Below are 23,960 nucleotides of genomic sequence, written 5' to 3'. Positions count from 1 at the left end.
AAATATGGAAGAAAAAAAGATCAGCCGATATTCAATAACGTACTGAGGGACACTGAATTTTATATTACGTTTTAAAAGCTCCGATAATCTGTCAAAAAGCTGCAACAAATTCAATTGTAAATAAAAATTGACAGGACCTGCACAAGAATTGCACAATTGTCTGAAAATAGCATACATATTTCAAAACGGTGTATATTGTTATAATAATAATAATAATAATAATAATAATAATTATTATTATTATTATTATTATGAGGATAATAATAAAATCAAGAGGACTTTTATTGTAAAATCAAGGAATCTTTCTCTAAAGGTAATGTTTTTAGTGTAATGACTAACATTTGTAATAACAATATAATAATAATAATAATAATAATAATAATAATAATAATAATAATAACATTAATAATAATAATAATAATAATAATAATAATAATAATAATAATAATAATAATAAAATCAAGAGGACCCTAATTGTAAAATCAAGAACTATACTTTTGTACTGTGCCCAAATTCGTTAAACAATATAATACATTGTGAGTATTTGGGAAAATGTTTGTGTAATGATTAATATTTGTAATAATAATAATAATAATAATAATAATAATAATAATAATAATAATAATAAAATATTAATAATAATATTATGTAAAATTGTATGTTATGTGTTATATTATATAAATATGGTGAAATGAAGGACTCTTAAGTTGAAAGTGCACCTGTGTGACTGTAATAATAATAATAATTATTATTATTATTATTAATTATTATATATAATATATTATATTATTTAAATATGGCGAAATCAATTACTCTTATGCTGAAGGTGTGCCTGTGTGACTGTAATTATTATTAATTATGATTTATGTAGTTTAAATATTGTTAAAAATGAAGGACTCACTATAATATTAAATTATTAATTGTTTATCACATTAGTTATGTAATTTAAATGTTTAAAAAAATTATAATAATAAAAAAAAGAAGGACTCTTATGCTGAAGGTGTGTGTGTGTGACTGTCGTGCTGCTGCTGATGTCGGTGCTGTTCTTCTCAGCAGCAGCTGCGCACTCATAAACACAAATATGTCCGCGGTGCCTGACGGCAAAAAGCTGGTCCGGAGCCCGAGCGGACTCCGCATGGTACCGGAAAACGGCGCCTTCAACAGTCCGTTTTCCCTGGATGAGCCACAGTGGGTTCCGGATAAAGAGGTAATGGATCTTGATCAGATATGATGATGAAGATGATGCTGCTGAGACTGCTGTGGCTGGTCTGTCTCTGTCTTTGGGCGTTGTTTGCTCAAGTCAAGGCAACAAGAGATAGTAGGAAATATTTTGCAAGTTTCCTAGATGGTGATACAAAAAAAAAAAAAAAAAAAAAACATGGCTAGTCTTGAATCTTTTGAACCGATTTGATCTCAGATGCATGGAAACCAATGCATCTCTGTCCTTTATAGAGTGTGTATGCGAGTGAACATCCACGATTGTGGACAGCAACTCTTCATATGGGATATTGAATGATTTGGGGACATCTTTCATGAAACAAACTTTCTCCAATGTTTCTGTATGGAGCAAAAGCGTGTGACTGTCAAATGATTAGCCACGCCCAGTCATCATATATTATGCTGAGGCATGCAGAAACAAAACTAACGTGCAAATGCATAAGTCGTACATCTCTACGACACAGCCCGTGTTTTTCGCGCATACATTTTAATTGAAGTGTATGTTTACAAGTATGTTTTACAATACTGTGAACTAATAGATGAGTCAAAAGGATTTGATTTTGGGAGGAGTTAATATTATCCAAACTGTACTATATTATGTAAGCAAATTATACAGCAAAACTCACAATATTTAGGGCTTTATTGTTAAGAATATGTATTAAGTCACTGTGGTCAGACCTGAAATGTTTTATTTGACACAAACAGGCTGTTTCTGGTTTTATGTGGCCGCTGTCAGATGGCATTAGCCAAAAAGCCCAGTGTATTTTGCCTTAAAGATTTGGCCTTGATTGTATTGCTGCTACACCCATATATGAGAACTAAATTCAGCTGTCTCTAGGGTGTTCTGCCACACATTTCTATTGAAATGCCATTGACTCTTGGTGCCTGTTCTTCCCTATATATGCATTTAAAGAGCCTTTTTATGTTTCATTCTTATCCTCTCTTAGTGCCCCAGATGTATGCAGTGTGACACTAAGTTTGACTTCATCACAAGGAAGGTAAGCAAGGACTCCTCTTATGTCAGGAGTAATTTCGTACAGAGTTATGGAGGTTTGCACACAGAGGACAATGATTTTATCGCTGAAAGTGACTGTATCGGTGCTTATATTCCTACATCTGTATGTCCTCATGATATTAGTAGTCTGCATAACTGTTTATAATCTTTCTAAATCTGATAACAAATATTTATTTGTCACAAAATACAACTTGCAGTTGAATGTTCAGCAACTCAGACTGTGCGGTACTAAATAGTAGATAAAATATTAGTAGAATTGTACAGGTAAAATGTGCAACAATTGCAGATTCTATTCATATTCTTTCTGCTGAAAATAAACATTCTCTGAAATAAAATTGCAGTGAAGGATGAAGATGAATGATTATCAATGCATAAATCAAATTAAATTAGACTGCATGAATTATTTTAATCATATATATATATATATATATATATATATATATATATATATATATATATATATATATATATATATATATATTACTGTATGTGTATGTCCACATTGTGTGGAGTTTGTATGGTTAAACTTTTCTCAACCACATTTTTGTCAGCAAAAAATCACATCATTTGACTCCCAGACACTTTGTTGCTTCAAATCTGTGTGTGTGAGAACTTTCCTTTATGAGTGTCTTCTTTTTAGATGTATTTGTTCCTAAGTGTCTTTGTTTTAAGTTTTGCAATAATGTGCTATTGCATGTTTCCTTTTTTGCTTCCCTCTTCTTCGTTCTGAATGTTCTTTTGATGCCTCTGTCTGTTTGGTTGTGTGATAGTGTTCTGTTAGGGCTTAAAATGCTATACTATTCTATACTATCTAAATTACAAATAATGTAATAATGTTTTTTTAAACCTTTTAGTTCACATCCAGAATATTGTAAAACTCCTTCCCATGAAATAAAAACGAATAACTACATTGTAATATACTGTTGCCATGGTATACAATTACCATGCTTTAGTGGTCATAACACTTGCACATAGCTTGTGTGCATGCACACTGCTGTTCAGAAGTTTGGGATCTGTATTGTTGTATTGAATAGTCTGGTCTCTTATCCTCACCAAGGCTGCAGTTATTTGATAAAAAAAAAAAAAAAAACGGTAATATTGTGAAATATTATACACATTTAAAATAGCCATTTTCGATTTGAGTATATTTTAAAATGTAATTCCTTTATTAAGTTAAGTTAATTATTTAATGTAATTTATTATTTCCTGTCAAAGCTGTATTTTCAGCATCATTACTAGTCTTCAGTGTCACATGATCCTTCAGAAATCATTCTAAGATCAGATGATGATTTGCTGCTCAAGAAACTATAATTATTCTTTCAATGTTGAAAATGGTTGTTTGTTTTATCAAATGAATGCAGCCTTGGTGAGCATAGGAGACATCTTTTAAAAACATAACTTGTGTATATTTGTTAATTTAGCTACATATTGCTTTACTGTTTTGTAGCTATTGTGTGTTTGATGGAATTGCAGTGGATTTAAAGCAGTGAGTGTTTCCTCTTTGTGTGTTAGCATCACTGCCGGCGCTGCGGGCGGTGTTTCTGTGATAAATGCTGCAGTCAGAAAGTGGCTCTTCCCAGGATGTGTTTTGTGGATCCGGTGAGGCAGTGTGCAGAGTGCAGCCTCATTTCACAGAAAGAGGTGGAGTTTTACGACAAACAGCTTAAAGTGCTCACTGCCGGTGGGTTGAACAACCACGCACTCGAATGCTTTTAGCTGACCACTGACACGCTTGTACCCAATTTTACATTTGCAGACTTAATGTTCAAAGTTTATGATGTTTGCTAAGCATAGGGCAGAGCGTATGTGTGTTGCGTAACTCCTGTAGCTTACTTCAGTGAACACTGACTTAATGAGTAATCCTTTACCTGAGACTCAACTTCACTGCTGCTGGAAATAGAATTCAGCCATTCTGCGTGTGTGTTTGGCAAAGGCTGTTCTGATGGAATCAGGGAAAATACACAATTCTGTGATCACATCTAGGAATGCACTATATAGCAGTACTGTATATCGATTATCAGCATTTTAAAATGTATTTAAATGACTTGGCCCGTATTGAATGTCATTTTGCATGCTCACTTGCCCTTTTTTAATATTTAAATCACCTTTGCATTAATCTAAGCCATACTAAAACACTGTTAAATATTAATATTCAGTAATATTAATATTGTTTTGACTGCACTTACAATGTTTGATTAGAAATCAGCTTGCCATCACTGTTTTCGGCGGAGTTGCTTTATAGCTGGATTGAACTCTTTTAATAAGTGATGCACTTTTTACAGCTATTGAACCAAAATGAATCAACACTAAACTGATTTCTACTGAATAATGACTGTTTACTGTAGTCTTTTTTGAGCTCCTTTACAGCAGAATTGATTTTTTATTTTAATTTTTGCATTATTGAATCCTGTTATCTCTATAATTTAAGCTGCTTTAAAACAGTATGTATTGTATAAAGCACTATGTACATTAAGGTCACTTGACTTGAAATGTAGCACATTTCAAAATGATAATGCAGCTTCATACTGTATATTAAAATATTGTCATACCCAAGTTGACTTGAAGCATGTAAAACAATAGATAATTTTTTGGTGTTTTGATCTATTCACCCTGAAAATAATCAGCTTGTCAGTATCAGCAAGAATTAATATCTGTGATTTCCTAAAATGTTTCCTTAATAGCACTTATTCAAAAGTTTGGGGTCATTAAGAATTTTAATTTGAAAGGAATAAATACTTTTGTTATATTGTATTGAGCAATAAATTGATCAAAAGTAATAGTAAAGACTATTCAACACTGATAATATGTTTTTTGAGCAGGAAATCATGTTTTAGAATGTATTAGAATAATTTCTGAAGGATCATGTGATTCTGTAGACTGGAGTAATAATGCTGAAAATTCAGCTCTGCATCACAGGAATACATTACATTTTGAAATATATTTAAAAACAGCTATTTTTAATTGTAATATTATTATATGCAATATTACAATTTTTACTGTATTTTTGATTTATTGGTGAACATAAGATACTTCTTCCAAAAATCATAAAAAGTCCCCAAACATTTGAATGGTAGTGTAGTGTGCTTTTTCATCTGGATGTCATTGATTTTAGGGCATTTGCTCTTCTGTCTCATAATGCAAGTCTAACAGTCTGTTTTGAATCTTATTGTTGCAGTGTGACTAAAGAAAATGGCTACTTGGTATTTGGTGCTGTAAACACTAATGCAATCTTTTATTTATGTGGAAAATGTTGTCAAATACACCAATAAGTATTTACACCCACAACCTTACAGTCTTTTTCCTGCATTTCAGGAGGAAATTTCTTGGTCAAAGTGGGTTCCTCAGAGAAATCAGAGACTATGGTCTGCCGTTTGTCCAATAATCACAGGTATGCGTGTAGGCACCTACAAATATTCTATCGTGTTCTGTCATGTGATGTAGCACATCTTAAAGCCTCTCTTTTTTTGCTCTCAGGTATCTTTTCCTAGACGGTGACAGTCATTTTGAGGTGGAGCTATCTCGCATTTCCAGTATGCAGGTGTTGACTGAGGGGTCGACTCCGGGAGGTGAGGCTTTGTGGAGAAACTTGTCAGAGCAATATAAACAATTATTGGTTTTTGAGACTATTCTTTAAACACTAGTTAAACTCTTCTAGCATTGAGGACAGCATTTGAGGATGCTAAAACCCTCTCTGAAAAGTTACATTACATTAAACACCCTTGGGATGTAATGCACTACTGTTTAAAAATGTTTCTAAACTAACCAAGGCTGCATTTATATGATTACAAATACAGTCAAATATTGTAATATTATGAAATGTTATTACAATTTAAAGCTTCTGTCTGTAACTTTTTTTTGTTTAAGATTTACAAAAAATATATAATGAGAATGTACAGTATAAATCCATCCAAACCATGCTTTTGTCTTACCCTTAATAATTATGGGACACTTATAATAAGTGTTTATACTGGGACTATTTTAGGCCAGACTGGTAGGAACCGCTACGGAGAAGCACAGTCCCTGCGTGACTCGCCATTGACATAAACAGAGAGAAGTAGATCCGGCTCCAATGTTCTTCCGCAAGATGCAGGCAGTTCTTTTTTTAATGATTAACAGTTTATTGGTTTTTCAAAACATGTAAACACACACACACATCCATCAAAAAAAATAAACAAAACAACAACACTACACATAGAGAAGAATAGAATAAATGAAGAAGTAACACGGCAAGATGCATGCAGTTCTGTTTATTAACCACTAGAGCGGAAAAAGTTACGGACTACAGCTTTAAAAAAACTGTTTTATATTTTAATATATTTATGTATTTTATTTTATTTTATTGTGCTGCAAAGCTGAATTTTCAGCATTATTACTAAATTTTACCCATCAGATTCTATTACAAATTATGATAAATGTTTTCTTTTTGAATATTTAAAAATGTAATTTCTTCCTGTGATGCAAAGCTGAATTTCTAGCATCTTTACTCCAGTCTTCAGTGTCACATGATCCTTCAGAAATCATTCTAATATGATGATTTGCTGCTTAAGAAACATTTCTTATTATCAATGTTGAAAACTGTTTAAAGGTGCAGTAAGCAATTTCTGAGAAACACTAATATTTGAAATTGACACCCAAACAAACACCCTCCCTTCATTGCTTCGCCCCCAAAATAACAAGCACACTATTCATAGTTTTCACATGATGTCACACCCTTATAGGAACGCCCACCTCGAAATAAAACAAGGCTTTCCTCCGCTGCCCGCCAGTCATTTTTATCAGGTTTTAGTAAGACCGTAATATTAAAAGACCAAATTCAATTTACACTTTTGAAGCCAGTTAGCTCAAAGGGGAAATATTAATAGGTATTCATAACTCCTTATGATTATTCATTATGATTAATTATGAATATTTAAATCAGTTAATTAGATGAACTGTTAGTTAGATTAATTCAAAGAGAAGTGTATTTTTCATGGCCTCAGAAAAATAATCCCTGCTTAGCATTTACAGCGTTTAGAGCATTTAACAAAATCAGTCATTTAAGTGAAAATGTATTTGCAGACAGGGAGTCAGAACCAAATATGTATTGCACACAAGTTTTATTAATTAAATCACAAACACAACTAATCTAAAAGAAGCGCATACATACAATCACACTTATATGGGTAAGATGGAAAGTGACAGAATGAAAAAGGAATGAAGCTATGGAAAAAAGTCATTAACCATAAAAAAACATCAGCTTATTATTTTCAAAGCGTCCGTTAGGAGTATTTTACTGGAGGATTTATTTTTATCCTAACCCTCTGATTAGTTAATATATGCAAGACTTGCATTGCCGTTGCTGTTGAAGCAGTTTTGTAAAGTTCCTGATTTGATAGTTTTGTGAGTCGATGGCGTTTGCGATCGATTTTTTTTTCTGCGCTGAATAAAGATATGATGAACTTGCACGGTTAGTTTCAGTTGCACATGGCTTGAGGTGTTAGACCGGGTTTCCGTCCCACACATGCACAACAACACAAAGAAGCAGAGCGCTGATGGTTTCTCAGTGCAGTGATGGTGAAAATGCAATTTCCTTATGAGAATGAGGACATTTCAAACTCTATTGGAAGAGCTTTCTCTCTCGGCATGGAGAGGGTAGACATAACAGGCTGTGGCGCCCATGGGCCCCGGTAGGGTCCCCCGCGCACATCAACCAGCAGGAGCTACAGAAGAATAAAGAAGAGAGCCAGATCTGTGTGAGGGACCTTTTTAACCTCTGAGGATAGCCTCGCCTCCTAGGGGTCAGTGAGCAATCGTACTTAGGCTTTCGGAGTTCGTAGAGACCAAACATGACATACACATGAATTTTGTTAACCATACTATGCAATTCTGAAACATAAATCCAACAGAGATTGAATTTATACATAGACCAAACCCTATAAAAGAAAACAATCTCTGCAAATTCCTCCTGTTCACAAACCATATCAGTGTCCATGTGTAAACAGTGTCCAAACCTTTGTCTGGAGAGTAATTATTCATTAATTATAATGAAAAAATAATTGTGTCTGATTTGTCTCAGTCGTTACATCTTATTGATGAAGCATTCTTTGTACAGGCAAGCAGGTGAACATGCTTTCACGAAAATGAAAATGCGTTGTGTTCATATTTTGGGCTTCTCTGCTCCCCTATATGCAGTATGCATCATCAAAAAGGTATAAACTGAACTTTTAGTATCACTTTTTTAGTACATTAAGGCACTTTAAGCATTGCACCAATAAGGAATAAGCATCTCCTTATCCTAGTGTCGTTCGCCCGCCGTCTGTGCTGCTTAATCAGCAGTTTATAAAGACAGTTGACATTTTACAAGTTTATTTCATTTATTGGCAAGAACTAATGTTGTCAGTGAAGAGAGTTTCTGGTGGTAAAAAAAAAGGAATATTGATGTTGTTGCTGTTTAATTGGCGAATCCATTATGACAGCTACTTACAATTTAAAGTAAATGAAGGTTTTAATCACATGTTAGAATTGTAATCCCTGATTTGTAAATGTGTGTTTACTAGTAATTACAAAAGGGCTGTCACACAACTCGATTTAAAATTAAACCCAGATCAATAAATCCTTGATTAGCATTAAACTTTGCTTAATTAATTCCTTATTGGTGCAACAGTGGGTTAAGTGTTTTTCACTTTTAGAGTGTTAGAAAACAAAACTTGCATCTTTTCACATATTTTCACATATTCAATGTTAAAAATTCATTGAAAATTGGCATACTTGTGCTGCAGTTCTATGGCTGTTTTGCCCTTTGAGGACTCTGTGCCAGTCATGTGACTGAAAAATATGAATGCAACACAGGCAACCACTAACATCAGTCAGTTCGCACAAGTATGGATGAATCAACAACAGCAGCACATCTTGGTTCTGTGTAAAATAGCAAAATTAATGTTACTGAAGTATTAAGCAGAAATAGCGCAACCTCTGCGTCTGTTTTCAGGTCTTCCTGCTCTCTAAAGTCTCTCCAACTCTGGGAAGCTTCTCCAATATTACCACAGGTCCTAAAGCTCTTGCCTGATCATAACCTTTCTTTGCCCAAATCTATTCCTCTGAACATTTCCTCTTTGGTAACATATCAGCCATCTCTCCTTTCTACAGTCTTTCTACAAATGTCCCGCTTGCTCTCTCTCTCTCTCCTCCCCCATCATGAGCGGACACGCCCCCTACTGCTGATTGGCTACAGGTGTGTTGTGCTGCTCCGTGGATTGGTCCGATCCTATTGTTTTTTCCCCCTCCTATTTACATAGTCAGGACTATGTTACAAACACTATTTAATTTTTTTCACAAAATTGTTTGATTTGGTGTTGATCAAAATTTTCAGCATTTCTCAGAAATCTCTTACTGCACCATTAATGTTTTTGTGGAGTCAAGGTAAACTTCCTAGTTATCCTCAATAATTTAGTGTGTTTTTGTTGGACTACACGTTGGCCGTTCTGACCAATTTTTAATTAGTATGCAGTGTGCTGTGTCTGAAACTCAAACAGCCCACTTCTAATGAAGCAACATTACCAAAGTCTTAGTATCACATTGTCATGAATTACTTAATATAATGAATTATGAACGTCTTTTCCGGACTGATCCCAGATGCACATAACTTCCTGTAATTCAAATCAATAAAGATTTGTATTACCTCCATTATGTTTAAAACGAATTTGAGGAATCAGCATTAATCTTATCCAGTGGTTTGTTTTTAAATATGAATTCTTGCATGTAGATATAAAGGGATATGATTATGAGCTGGAATTTATTATTTTGTGTCACGCAGTATGTTAGACAGGCATGTGATTTACATTTCTATGCATTTCTATGAAAGCTTCAGATATTGTCACCTAAAGCTTCAAATAGTCACATGGCTTCATGAATGCTGGATTGATTTCTGCTTTAACTGAATGCTGATGGATATTAACATTGCACTGTCGTACTGAGTAAACTTAACAACTCTATAAAACAGACATATACACACTATACAGTAGCCCCAAGTAATTTTGGACACTTAAACCACACGTAATGTCACTGGATTAGATACAAAGTATAAAAAACTATGCAAACTAATGTTCCTCAAGCTTTTCTTTGGACCAACTTTAGACATTTGTTTTAAATCAGTGACTAAAATCTACTGGTCCCGAGGTGATTTTTAATGGATGTATAAAGTTGGTTCACTGTAAGCTCAAATGTAAATGCCACTTGTTTTGAGATTTTGTAACCAATGCAAAAAACATTTAGACATTTAAGGCGTGACTTGCATGTCCAAAAAGTTTCTGGGGCCAATTTATATACGTCTACTTACAGTGTGATGCATACCTAAATATTTTGCTGTTTGTTTATATTTCTTTCCTTTTAACGTTCTCTTCTTTTCTTTAATGTCCTTGTTCTCCTCTGCATTAAGAGAAAGATATATGCTCGTACACGAGCTTGCTGGACAGTCAAATATCTGAAGGTCAGCGTCCCTCTATCTCTCTCCTTGATGTCGATTTTATTTTCCCTTGTCTAAAACTGTGCCATTTATTTAGTTTTCTTTGTTGTTCCCGTCATATGATATAAGTAACTTTGCATGCACTCATTTCCTGTGACCCCATGTCAAAGCAAGGCAGTCTCATGAAAGGCTACATGTGCATGTTTATTGTGATGGTGTGATGGTCCCTCAGACTTCCGTCGTACTATGCGAGGCACAAATCTAATTTGCTATTGTACAAAGTACAACGATTAACTACAAAAGGAACATTTGTCATGGCAAAAACTGAATGTTGCCTTGACAAGGAATTGTTGTCGAATGCCACCACTGACCTTTGACCTCTTTTTAGGGGGTTCTCTCCGTGCCAATGGCATGGTGCTTCAGTACAAGCCACCAGGATCTCAGAGCCTTCAGGATCTCCAGATGGACACTGCTGATGACAAGCGCGTTGCGTCTGCCTGGCTTGTAGCCATGCACAAAGTAGGTGTGAGTGAAAGTGTGCACTGTGAAAAAAAAAAAATGTTTTATGTTTATGTTTTATAATATATACATATACATACATATAATCTATACACACACACACACACACACATTCACTGTGATGACCAAAATTATTAAAACTGCTGAAAAATCTTAAAATATTGACTTTTTTGCCTCCAAAGCATGATTTCATTTCAAAATGTTAAAGGTCCCGTTCTTTGCGATTCCATCTTTCAAACTTTAGTTAGTGTGTAATGTTGCTGTTAGAGCATAAATAATACCTGTAAAATTATAAAGCTCAAAGTTCAGTGCCAAGCGAGATATTTTATTTAACAGAAGATCCCTTTCAAAGCCTACAGCGAACGGCCGGTTTGGACTACAGCAGGAAGTGCAGGGATGTAATGACGTCACTAGAACCGTTTGTTGACTAACCCTCCGTCCACAAGAACACGCAAAATAGGGGGCGTGGTCTTGTTGCTCTCCCACGTGGAGAAGAGCGCGCATTCAGCGCTTGCATCTCCCCGTTATGGTAAAAGGCGGGACCTTTCCGGGCAAAGTGCGCTAAGCTGCTGTCCAATCACAGCGCGGGAAGCGCTGGCCCAATCAGAACTCGTTACGTGTTTCTGAAGGAGGGACTTCATAGAACAAGGAAATCATCAGGCCGTTTTTAGGACAGAGGAAACAGCGCTGTACAGATAAGTAAATTGTGTGAAAAATACTGTGTTTTTTTACACGTGAAACATGAACTCGTGTTATATTGCACACTGTAAACATAATCAAAGTTTCGAAAACCCGCGAAGAATGGGACGTTTAATAAAGCATGCAGATGGTTACTCTGACCATCAAATATCAGTAGTGAGTCGTACTGTTTTTATCCACTTTTAACTGTAATATTTGGTATGTCCACCTTTTGCAGTAATTAAAGCAGCACTATAGCATCTCTCTGGCATAGTGTCAGCACAAATGTTATCCCATTCTACAACTGAAGCCAAAGGCTTTCCTTTGATTGTACAATATATCTGAATGTGTCGGGTCATTGTCTTCTTGGAAAATAAATGCAGGCCCAATAAGACAAATCCCAGGTGCCAAGTGTTCTATTAGCCAATACTGTATATCCACTATATTGACAAAAATATTGGGACACCCCTCCAAATCATTGAATTCAGATGTTCCAATAACTTCCATGGCCACAGTATAAAATCAAGAACCTAGGCATGCAGACTGCTTTTACAAACATGTTGAGAAATCAATGTTGTCTCTTATTTTTTTAATAATAATTGAAAAATAAACATTCATAGATAAAGGGTTAGTTCACCCAAAAATGAAATTTATGTCATTAATGACTCACTCTAATGTCGTTTCTCACCCGTAAGACCTCCGTTCATCTTCAGACACAGTTTAAGATATTTTATATTTAGTCCGAGAGCGTATGCAAGTGTATGCACACTATACTGTCCATGTCCAGAAAGGGAATAAAAACGTCATCAAAGTAGTCCATATGAGACATCAGTTGGTTAGTTAGAATCTCTTGAAGCATCGAAAATACATTTTGGTTCTAAAATAGCAAAAACTTTGACTTTATTCAATATTGTCTTCTCTTCCGTGTTTGTTTTCAAACCTCAAATAAAGATTAAAACGGTTATGAATCAGCGTATTGATTAATTAATCAGATCGCCAGTGTCAACTTTATTTATATATTCAATTTTATGTGAACTAAACCTTTAATAGTTAATAACAACCCTAAAATAAAGTGTTAACCAAATAAAAAAATAAAAAATAAGAGTAGGTAAGTCTAATAAATGTTCATATAGAACGTTAATCAGACTTACCTACTCTTATTTTTTTTTTTTTTTACATTTGGTAACACTTTATTTTGGGGTTCAATTATTAACTATTTGCTTATAAGCATGCATATTACTAGGATATTGGCTGTTTATTAGTACTTGTAAAGCACATATTAATGCGTTATTCTTCATAACCTTATTCTACATCCCTTAATCCTACCCAATACCTAAACTTAAATGCTACAAAAACTACCTTACTAACTAGTAATAAGCAGTAAATTAGGAGTTTATTGAGACACAAGTCATAGTTAATAGTGAATGTGTTCCCCATACTAAAGTGTTACCACATTTTTTAACTAGTCTATAAATGACCGGTGCTTTTGAAATAATTACGGTAACCACAATTTTGTTTAATTTTATATTACTAGCAAAATCATAACAAATATTTTAGGAATATTACATAAGGCAAGCGTTATGTATATTCTATTTGAAAACTTTTGTTTTAATATACGGTATTTTATTGTGAAACTCCGCTGTGAAACCTAATAATATGGTAAAAATAAAGGTGATGTCCACCCACTGAAGATACAATCTTTTTTATTGAAAACCCAACGTTTCAGCCGTCAGGTCTTCATCAAGCACAAAGCCTGTGCCTGATGAAGGTCTAACATTTGAAACACAACCCCGTTTATGGTGCATGGGGTGTGAAACCTGATAATAATGTCATCATAGCAGGACTTCCGACTGGCGTCATGTTGAGCACCACAATTTCACCCAGCCATAGTCATTACTGTGATACTGTGTTTTCTGAAGGGAGTTTCTGAACTTCAGGACTCCTCTATATTATGTTAATATTATGTTTTCTGCTTCCTGCTTTTCTAGGCTGCCAAACTGTTGTATGAGTCAAGGGACCAGTAAAATGACAAAGGAAAAAGCACAGTGCTGGAGACGGAGAAGGATGAATGGAACGAGAGCGAGAGAGAGCGAGAGAGAGAATATCAAAACCAAGTATTATATGTTATTCATTTTTACATGTACTCTAAGATGCTTGTATGATTTCTATTGAATATTTTGCTTCTACTCCCTGTTGAGACAGACCAGAATTACTTACTACTTCTCTGTCTGCGCCAAGGGGAGGACCAAGTTTTCCGACAATTCCCGTGCAATATGGACATGTATGATAATATATAAACGCACCATTTAACAGATGCTTTAAGTGTAGTCTCACGTATCAAAGTTTTGTAAACAAAATATATTTTGTCAGATATTCTTATTTTAACACAAAATGCTGTGTATCTACTTTTTACTGCCCAAGTATTTACAATATGTAGTCGTTTTTCTTTCTTAACATATTGGAAACACCTTTTGAATTGTTTTTCCTACACTACAGAATGATGTTTGAGGTCTTCATTTGTTGTAACGTGTTTACGTCTGCAGAGCAAGATTTCCCTTTTTTAGAAAACTGAAGTTAGATCAGCCAGATTGCCTGGACTCATATTAAACTTTGTTCTAGGTCATCAGGTTCTTGGCTAATTTTCCATTTTCAATGTACACCAAATAAACATCTTCAGTCCACAACTGAGCAATTAATGTCTGTGCTAATTTACTTTCCAGAACACTGACGCATTTCAAATGTTTACCTTTTTTTACTTTGTGATATTTCACCCCAAAATGAAAATTCTGTAATTCATTACCCTCATGTCAATCTTTTTTCCCTCCATTGACAACTACGCAATTACCACTTTGTAGTTTCGAAAAGTTCATAAAGAAGTCCATGTGAAGTGAGTGGTTTAGTCCAAAAATTTCTGAAGAGACACGATCGCTTCATAGGCACAGATTGAATTTAGGCTTTTGTTCACAAATAAATATTCATCAACATCAGCTGTGGTAAACAGAAGCTCAAGCATATTCACTTGACGTGCAAGAGCCAATGAGGTTCATTCTCTTGTTACGCAGCAAGATTGAGCTTCCTCAAGAACCACGAGGGTGAGTAATTAAAGACAGAATTTTTATTTTTGTGAACTATACCTTTAAGTATCCCTTTTAATTCCGATGCAGAATCTTCCTTTTTGCGGACAGCTTGCAGGTTTCGTTCTTCTTCCTCACAGGGCTGAAGAGAGATCATCTCGAAGTAATTTTAAAATCATTTTGGACAAAATTGATTAAAAATACAAATAAATAACCTAAGATAAACTGGACAACAGACACTGAATAGTCAATCTTATTGAAACATTGCATTAATACATTATGTTTTACACACTGTGTCAAAAATTGTGTCAGTATACAGTAGGCCTAGCAAAGGCTTGTATCCCTTTCTGAAAAGCCATGATCAGCTGCTGCTGCCCTCTTGTGTTCATTACACGGCTGAACAAGACATTCATTCAGCTTTAATAGGCTACGAGAAACCAAACAATGAGGAATGATGATGCCAATTACTTTCTACCTCCCTCGCAGCTGATCTTAATGCGTTTGTCTACACGGTAACATCAGTGAATAGCTGATAATGAGTCAGCTGTCAGCAGGTTACCACAATACGGATATGATGTTGGGGGTGTATATTAGCATGTTTAGTGTAGCTGTAGGTGTGGAAAACACTCAGACGGCTGAAGAGAGGCATCCATCTACAGGAGCAACTCATTTTACACAAACTTCCAGACATTAAACTGTGGGGCCAATACTCTGCATTCTTTTTAATTAAAGTTTTTGTGCGTGTGTTCATGTTTTTCTATCCCGGTGGAAACTTTGACCTGAATGCACACACACAGACTCATGTCACCGTGGAGACCCGAATTGATGTCCCCACGAGGAAACAAGCGTATAGCCTATAAATAGCCTACAGAATGAGTTTTTTTTTTTTAAATGTGTAAATGCTGAATGTTTTGTGTGATGGATAGGTTATGGGTAGGGTTAGTGTAAGGGGAGAGAATACAGTTTGTACAGTATAAAAAGCGTGCGCGTGTTTGTGTGAAATTAGCAAAAGTTAATTGTGACATTCTTTTCGTATTTTTTTTATATAGCTATTTATTTTCATTACAAATGATATAGTCTAAATAATATTTCTGACATCTGTTCTGCAGAAACTTGTTTCCGTATATAAATTCGAGATTTTCTCAAAAATTTGAGTCAAAAGTTTGGGCCTATTGTCTCTAACACGATTAAATGTGAGATTTTAAGTCTATTATATCTTGGCACAAATATCATAATAAATTGATTATAACAAGTAGGCTATTTAAACAATAAGCATAACAGTATGCAGTAGGCTATACAACAGTGGGATACTGTATTTAGTTTGATCATTTTGACCTCCCATGTGCAGCGTAATGATAACTGGATTCTCTAATTGACTTATTAAATAAAACTAAAATTAAATGCCTTAAAATTGAATAAAAACAACTAAATAAAAATACTTAACTGATAACAGGTCCAACTCGCATGTAACTTTATGAGGTCATGTGACAGCCTTAGGCTACTGTTTGATTTATTGCATGCTTAGTGTGTAACGTATACAATGCAGCATTCAGTGAGCTAGTATTCTATTTGCGAGCACAGCCAATAAAAAGCACCATGTGGACAAAAGCAAATGTTTCTGATTGGCACTGTTGCATCTTGTTTAATTATGAAAAATATTATGAAATAAAAACACCTGAATCTCTGTGCAAATCAGAAAATGTATTTGATTGGCTTCACTGTATTCATCAAACACATTCATGTCCAGACCTGCAGATTCTCTTTAGATTAAATTTAAATTACATTTTTATGCAGATAAAATGTAATGGAAAATAGTTTTTCAAATGAACAGTAGAGGAGAGTCAAGTTCCATGAAATCCAGCTGTATACAGTGTGCATCTCTGCTGCCCTCTTCAGGAATATACGCCTCATTTGAAATTTTGTTTGTATAATCATAGATTTATAAACCTATAAAGTTGCATTTTCAACATACAGTTATTTTAAAACATCAATAATATATTAACTGCAACTTATCCATCAAATGTATTCATTATAGAGGCTAGTTCTGTGATGAATAATTCTTCCCTTAGAATTACATGAAAAATGTAATTCATATACAGATATGACTGTAATTTAAAGAGACCCTTGAAACCCTTTTTAAAAACAATATTTAAAAAAAAAATTACTTTTTTAAAATTTATTTACTTCATCCAGCTTCTACTTTTATTTTCACCTTTTTCTTCTCATTTACTACCTTATAATTATGCTCTCTCTCTCTCTCTCTCTCTCTCTCTCTCTCTCTCTCTCTCTCTCTCTCTCTCTCTCTCTCTCTCTCTCTCTCTCTCTCTCTCTCTCTCTCTCTCTCAATTTAACAAGCAAGTTAAATTGTTTGAAATTCTACCTTACTTTCTGAGCCTTATTTTATTCCATGATTGCTAGAAAAGTGTGACAGTACAATTTTTCTTCAAAGGGGTCATAAACTGCATTGTTTTATAATGTTTCCTGGGGTGCACTTATAATTTCAGTATGATTTCTATACATCAAAAATTGTCATAATTTAGGATGATGATTTAGCCCTCTGATTTGAACGCTCTGTTTGAAGGGACGTGTCTGCTGTACAACTTCAGTGTAAACGCCCACTGCTGTGATTGGCTAACATCTTTGCATATGAAATAGCTAAGTACATGTGGAACTCTCTCAAAAACTGGTTTGATTTACTGACACAGACAAAGAACATCGGACTATACATGAATCATTACATATCAGAAATCACTGGTCACAGATCAGGCAGAAATAACACGGTTACTTACATGTTGTGGCATTACTGTTGAGTCTGTTTGCAAAGCCTGTAAATAATAATAACCACATTTCTAGCATTATGATCCTTTGGAAGGGATTTTTTTTTTTTTTTTGTAGTTGTACGTTTACCTGCACTTTTGGGGTAAAACGTCCACCGGAGGCGCTAAGTGGTAATATTTTTTCTCCATTCCAGATGCGCATCATGGCATCATGACTGATCTCACAGAATTAATATTTATAGCATAATTTTATATTTTGGAGTAACTAACTCCCCTAAACCTACCAACTCTTAACAATATAAAACACGTAACAGGCAAATAAATGTACAGTCACGTGTATTTATTGCAAAAACTGACCAAAAAACAGTATAAAAGTATTAACTCATGTTGCATTCCAAGTCTTCTGAAGTTATACGATATCTTCATGTGAAGAACAGAGATGATCTTAATGTTTTAGTCGTTGAAATGATGATCGCGCTCCTTTGCGAACAGAACAAACACACACTCGTTCATTCATATTTCTGATTCAAATGATACATACAACAAGTTGAATGACACGATCGGTCTTTGGCGGATGGACGACGTTACTGATCGCTTTTGGGGATTTTCTTCACACAAATCAATCGTTTGGCCTCGGAACACTTGGGATATTTGTACTTTCTGAATAAATTATGCCTGCAGTCGTATCTGCCTGTTATATCCTGTTTTTTATAATACTAGAATGGGTCGGTTTAGGGAAGCGTTTGAGTTACACGTTCAAAATGTGTCTAAATATGTGTGTGTGTCCACAAGGTAAATGGATTTATAAACATACTAAATTGTTTTTTTGAATATGTAAAAATGCTGAATGTTTCTTGTGATAGGTAGGTTTAGGGGTGTGTGTGTGTGTGTGTGTGTGTGATGGGTAGGTTTAGGGGTGTGTGTGTGTGTGTGTGTGTGATGGGTAGGTTTAGGTGTGTGTGTGTGTGTGTGTGTGTGTGTGTGTGTGTGTGTGTGTGTGTGTGTGTGTGTGTGTGTGTGTGTGTGTGTGTGTGTGTGTGTGATGGGTAGGTTTAGGGGTAGGGGCAGTGTAGGGGGATAGAATGAAACGGCGTTGATAAACACACTAAAAAGCGATTATGCGTCTTGATAGCACGCCAAAATGGCATTCGAATTGACGTGTCATATATACTCCATTTCATGAGATCAGTCTGTGAATGGAGAAAAAATATTACCACTTAGCGCCTCCGGTGGACGTTTCACCCAAAAAGTGCAGGTAAACGTAGCTGGAGGTACATAATTCAGGTGTTGCAAAAATGTAGGCAGAGTCACGTATTTCCAATGAGCCTGGGTTGCCAGTTTAACAGTGTACTTGATCTAACCACTAAACCTCCTCCTTATTATTTTAAACATAAACAGTTTTCATCCCTAATCTGTCTTTGTGCAGCTACTGCTGTATTGTTTATAGACATACTTACTTCTCTACTTGAAACTGATGGTGAAAGGCCACCAAGGCCCCTACCTCTGCTCAATGAGGGGGGTGGCTGTTCCACACCTCTCAATTTGATGTATATTGCCCCAGCTTCAAATAAGTGCCTGGGTGATATTTTATCTCCTGGAAATGTTCCATTATTCATAATTATCAGATCCAATTAAGGGCAGCAAAGCACAATGCAATATCTCTCTACCTAAGCTTGAACAAATAAACACCCCATTAGCTCATATTCTCTTCCTCACTTTATATTTTCTTCTTTGTCTCTCTCTCCAGGACTTTTGCTCTCCAGCACTGATTAATAAATGTAATTAAATTAAGGCATGAAACACATTCATAATGGGAGTCTAGTTGTAATTACCACAAGCAGTATTCAAACTGCGTGCAATAAAGTAGAACCCATGAAGACTTAATTAGACACAAGTGTGTTTACAAGCAGCCATTTGCAGGGTGAAAGGCCCGCCCACGTGAGAATATCTTGATTTTGGTGAAAAAGAAACAAGATAAAAATGAGCAATGGTAATATGGGTTACTGTAGACACGATTAACTGTGGGGTAGGGGTAGAAATTTGTCAACTGGTAGAGATTTGGACTATCACAGTTACACTCATGGGACGTCACAAAAGCTTATCATTTGAATGATTTTATAAGCCTTGCGGTTTAAAAACAAGCACAATAATCAACGAAAGAGGATTCAGTGAGAGACTGAGTGGACATGCACATACAGCATGTGAGTACTGAACTGAGTTATTTGCGGTGCCTTATTTGGCTCGAACGATCAATAACACACACTAAGGGCCCTAGCAATGCGACAGTATAGGCACGACACAAGTGTTTTTAGTTTTCCTAGTTAGTTTCAGCCCAACACAGTTATAATTTTCATGTCTAGTGCTACGTTGTTTAAATAGCAAATGCACTCGCGCCCATCTGGTGTCAAAACACTGCTTCGCGAAGCTTCAAACCGTTATGAATTAGTGTATCATGAATCGATACACTGATTCCAAAGCTTCAGGAAGAGGTGTTTTGAAATCGGCCATCGCTACACTGTCAAAAAAAAAAAGAGTACAAAATTGTAACTTTTAAGGTACAAGTGGCCACCCTTAAGGACACTGGGATCGAGTGTTTGTACCTCTAATCAGGGGTAGGCAAGTTCAGTATTAGAGATTTGATGTCTTCCAGAGTTTAGCTCCAACCCTTCTAAGCAACCACAGTATACAACTCATCGCTCCCTGCATGCATTGCAACATTAAGTATGCCACCATTATTGAGATGTATAGGCTGATTCTTGATATCTGTATGTGTCTAAACTTTTCAACCTCTAGAATGTTTTTAAAAATCTAAATTTAGAACATCTGATCTTTGGCAAGTAAGTATTGTTGGTGAATATTCTTTATTATTATTTTTATTCAGTGATGAGTTTAGCCAAACATTATTCTTCATGATACAGTTTATTTACGGCTCTTTTGTTTTGAACAATTATATGTTTTGTTAACACTGTAACAAAAAACACAAACCCAAAAAAATCCAAGTCAAACTGCCCAACTAAAGGAAATACTGATCTCCATAATGGTGACCAAACATTTTCAATAAAACATCAAAATCTAAACATCTGTTAATTCTCAATAAGAGCTACTATAGATGTCTTTCAGGGTTGGAACTAAACTCTGCAGGACAGCGACTCACTAGGACTGAACTGAGGAAAACAATGGTATAGTTGTACCCTAAGGACCAATTGTGTACCTTTAAAGGGACAGTTGTATGTTTTGTTCCCCAAGGAACAAAATTGTACCTTCACTGTACCTTTTTCTCTCAGAGTGTATATAAGTCGTTATTTAGTTGTTGTTTTTTTGCGCACAAAAACTATTCTCGTCGCTTTGTAAAATGATTGACTTTTAACAACGTCTTAAGTGCCTTTTATGGGTCTTGAGAGAGGAAATGTCATTGTTGCCAACGGAGGCCTTTCTGAGCCATCGGATTTCAACAATAATATCTTCAGTTGTGTTCTGAAGATAAACAGAGATCTTATGGGTCTGGAACAGCATGAGGGTGATTAATTAATGACAGAATTTTTTTTTTTGGGTGAACCCTAGGCTTAGTTTAACTTTTTCCCCAGAAAAAAAGGGGGTGAGAGCGCCAAGTTCAAGAGTCACGGTTCGCTACTAGTAATAACTAGGTTAACCATGAACCTACCCCTAAACCTAATCCCATCTCATGCAGTCACGTTATATTAAACAGTACTTTCTTAGGTGACATAACTATGTAACTAGTGGAAAGAATCACCAAAAATTCTCATCACTAATTCATATGTATTGGGCATACCTGATGGACATGTTAATCCACCAAACAACTGAAATATAATTAATGAGGTTCACTGAGAATCAAAGCTTTAAAAAGATTACATAGCAGGAACCTCAAAAATCTGGACAGAATCCAGTGCACAAGTTCTTTATTACAAATAATAGCAATGTTAAATGTGGCAGTTTTAAAACACCAGAGGTTTCTAACACTGAAGAATAATTTGGAGCTAGAGAAGGCTTAGGGAATTGCTCTGAAAGAAATTTAATTGCATCACATTGGCATGTGGTTCACCAATCACATAAACAGCAGTAAGATCACAGGATGCTCATCCAACCTTATTGACCTCCTAGAAGGGGCATGATTCGTTTTGCAGTGGTTCACATCAGCCTGTTGTAAAGGTTTGATCTTAAATCAGTGGAAAACTGTACTGTTAAATGCATATCACGGTCAGCCATGACTTTGCCAGCTGATGGGGTATTTCCTAAATCAAAGGCTTTTCTTTCTCTCGGGCCTTTTTCCTACATCTTCTCGCTCTATAGCTGGGGGGCATCACTCAATCAAGAGATGAAGGACTGATATAGAGAACTGCCAGGCTTTGAGAGTGTTCAAGGTCAGAGACAGGCTTTCAAAGACAAAAATAAAACACTTTCGCAGATCAGCAAGTGATTAAAGGAATAGCTCATGAAATTTCTGCCAATGTTATATCACCTTCTGTCACAGATGGCTTAAAGAGGAAGACAAAGATCAATGAAAATCAGGTAAGGTTTATTTTAGATTACTCAAAGATATTCCTGAGTGTGTAACAGTGATCAAACACATTCAACACCAGACTACTGAATAGTGACAGAATGAAACTTAGGCCCCCATCCACACGAAGCCAGAGCTTTCCCAATCCGATCTTTAAAAAAAAAAAAAAAATCTGCATACACAAGAGATCACTGAAACCGACTCAAACCGATCTAGTATACATGCCAGGCCAGTGTGTGGCGCTGTAGTTCTGCCACAGAAATACACTTAAAACAGAGAAGAAGAGTTGGAGCTAGAAGGGGTTAGCATAGATATCCATAATAAACAGAAAAGATTAGTTCTTTTGATCGAGTCTCGGGTTTGAGTTGTTCGTTCTTTTGTCACGTGACTTGTCACCGTATTGAACACTAGTTCACAACCTTTTTAGTAAAAAGCACGTAGTTATTTATTTAATTTTTTATATTATTCTCCGTTAATATCAGACATATACAAATATGGGAAATATATTGACTATTCAAGTCTAACATCACAAATTCAATTAGACTAATTTTGAATCAACTGTGTGCGTGTGTGTGTATATATATATACACACACAGCATGGGACTGACAGCAAGAATGAAAGACTCAAACCCGAGACTCAAAAGAACTAATCTTTTCTGTTTCCGTTACTGACAGCATAGACTCTATGGGACTAACAGGAAGAACGAAAGACTCAAACCCGAGACTCAAAAGAACTAATCTTTTCTGTGTCCGTTACTGACAGCATAGACTCTATGGGACTAACAGGAAGAACGAAAGACTCAAACCCGTAAGACTCGTAAGAACTAATCATTCGGAGATTCAGAGCTGATTCAGAGGCCAGATGTTGCGTAATGCGCATGCGCGGTCAACAAAATGAACGAATCACTCTCTGAGACAACTCGCTAGTCCCGAGTCATAATAAAGATTCGTTCAAAATGAACGAATCGTTCATGAACGACACACCACTAGAAGGGGTATAGCAATGGTAGGAGGTGAGGCAAAATGTCATGATCAAATAACAATAAATACATTTGCTACTTAACAGATATGTTTTATTGACGCCTACACCTACACCCCAACCCTATACCCATACAATAATGCAAATATGGTAATTAAATGGCGCGATATTGATGTGCGCATCGATAGTTGTCCGTAGTTGTATCCCTTAACTCTTTCACTGTGCTGGATGTAGTGTGATGACATCACCATTTCACAAAATATATGGATTGGCTGTACACATGAAAACATAAGAATGACGTTTTACGATGTATCCTCTCTGGCACCCGGTTTCAGAAAATATCAGATTCATGCTTCCAAAATGTCGCATACGTGTGGACAAAATGCTAATGCGGTACAAAATTGATACATATACAGCTAAACGCGTCTCTGTGTGGACGGGGTCTTAAATACAAAGGTTGATAAGGGCCAAACGAGAACCACTGATGGATAACTGATGAATAACCATGATAACTAACAGGTGGTGAGAACTAAGACGGAGGGGAACAGGAACTGAATGAAAACAACATAAGAGTCCATGATAATGAACAAAATCCCAGAATGTCCATGATATAATGCCCAGACAGGTGGAGGTTTTGGAAGAGGGTGAGGAGCTGGTGAAGGGTTGGAAAGGAGGAGCAGGCAGAAGGTTGTTAGACAGGCAGGCAAGGAGGGACGGGGGTGTAGATGGGAGGAGAAGCCAGAT

At 35.7% G+C, this 23,960-nt stretch overlaps 1 protein-coding gene across 2 annotated transcripts; it reads left to right on the top strand.

Annotated features, from left to right (window-relative positions):
- Positions 1-1,030: 1,030 nt before the first annotated feature.
- Positions 1,031-14,558, top strand: zfyve21 (zinc finger, FYVE domain containing 21). Of its 2 annotated transcripts, XM_067421218.1 has the most exons (8): positions 1,031-1,207; positions 2,166-2,216; positions 3,746-3,914; positions 5,546-5,621; positions 5,708-5,799; positions 10,647-10,697; positions 11,062-11,192; positions 13,859-14,558. In XM_067421218.1, exons 1-8 carry the CDS (start codon positions 1,082-1,084, stop codon positions 13,892-13,894), a joined length of 732 nt encoding a protein of 243 aa, XP_067277319.1. In that variant the 5' UTR covers positions 1,031-1,081; the 3' UTR covers positions 13,895-14,558. The 2 variants fall into 2 exon arrangements, with proteins under 2 accessions (XP_067277319.1, XP_067277320.1); XM_067421219.1 differs by lacking the exon at positions 10,647-10,697.
- Positions 14,559-23,960: the final 9,402 nt, after the last annotated feature.

This window comes from Pseudorasbora parva, chromosome 17 (genome assembly GCF_024679245.1).
Source record: "Pseudorasbora parva isolate DD20220531a chromosome 17, ASM2467924v1, whole genome shotgun sequence".
NCBI classification, from domain to species: domain Eukaryota; kingdom Metazoa; phylum Chordata; class Actinopteri; order Cypriniformes; family Gobionidae; genus Pseudorasbora; species Pseudorasbora parva.
This window is presented reverse-complemented; position numbering and strand designations above follow the sequence as displayed.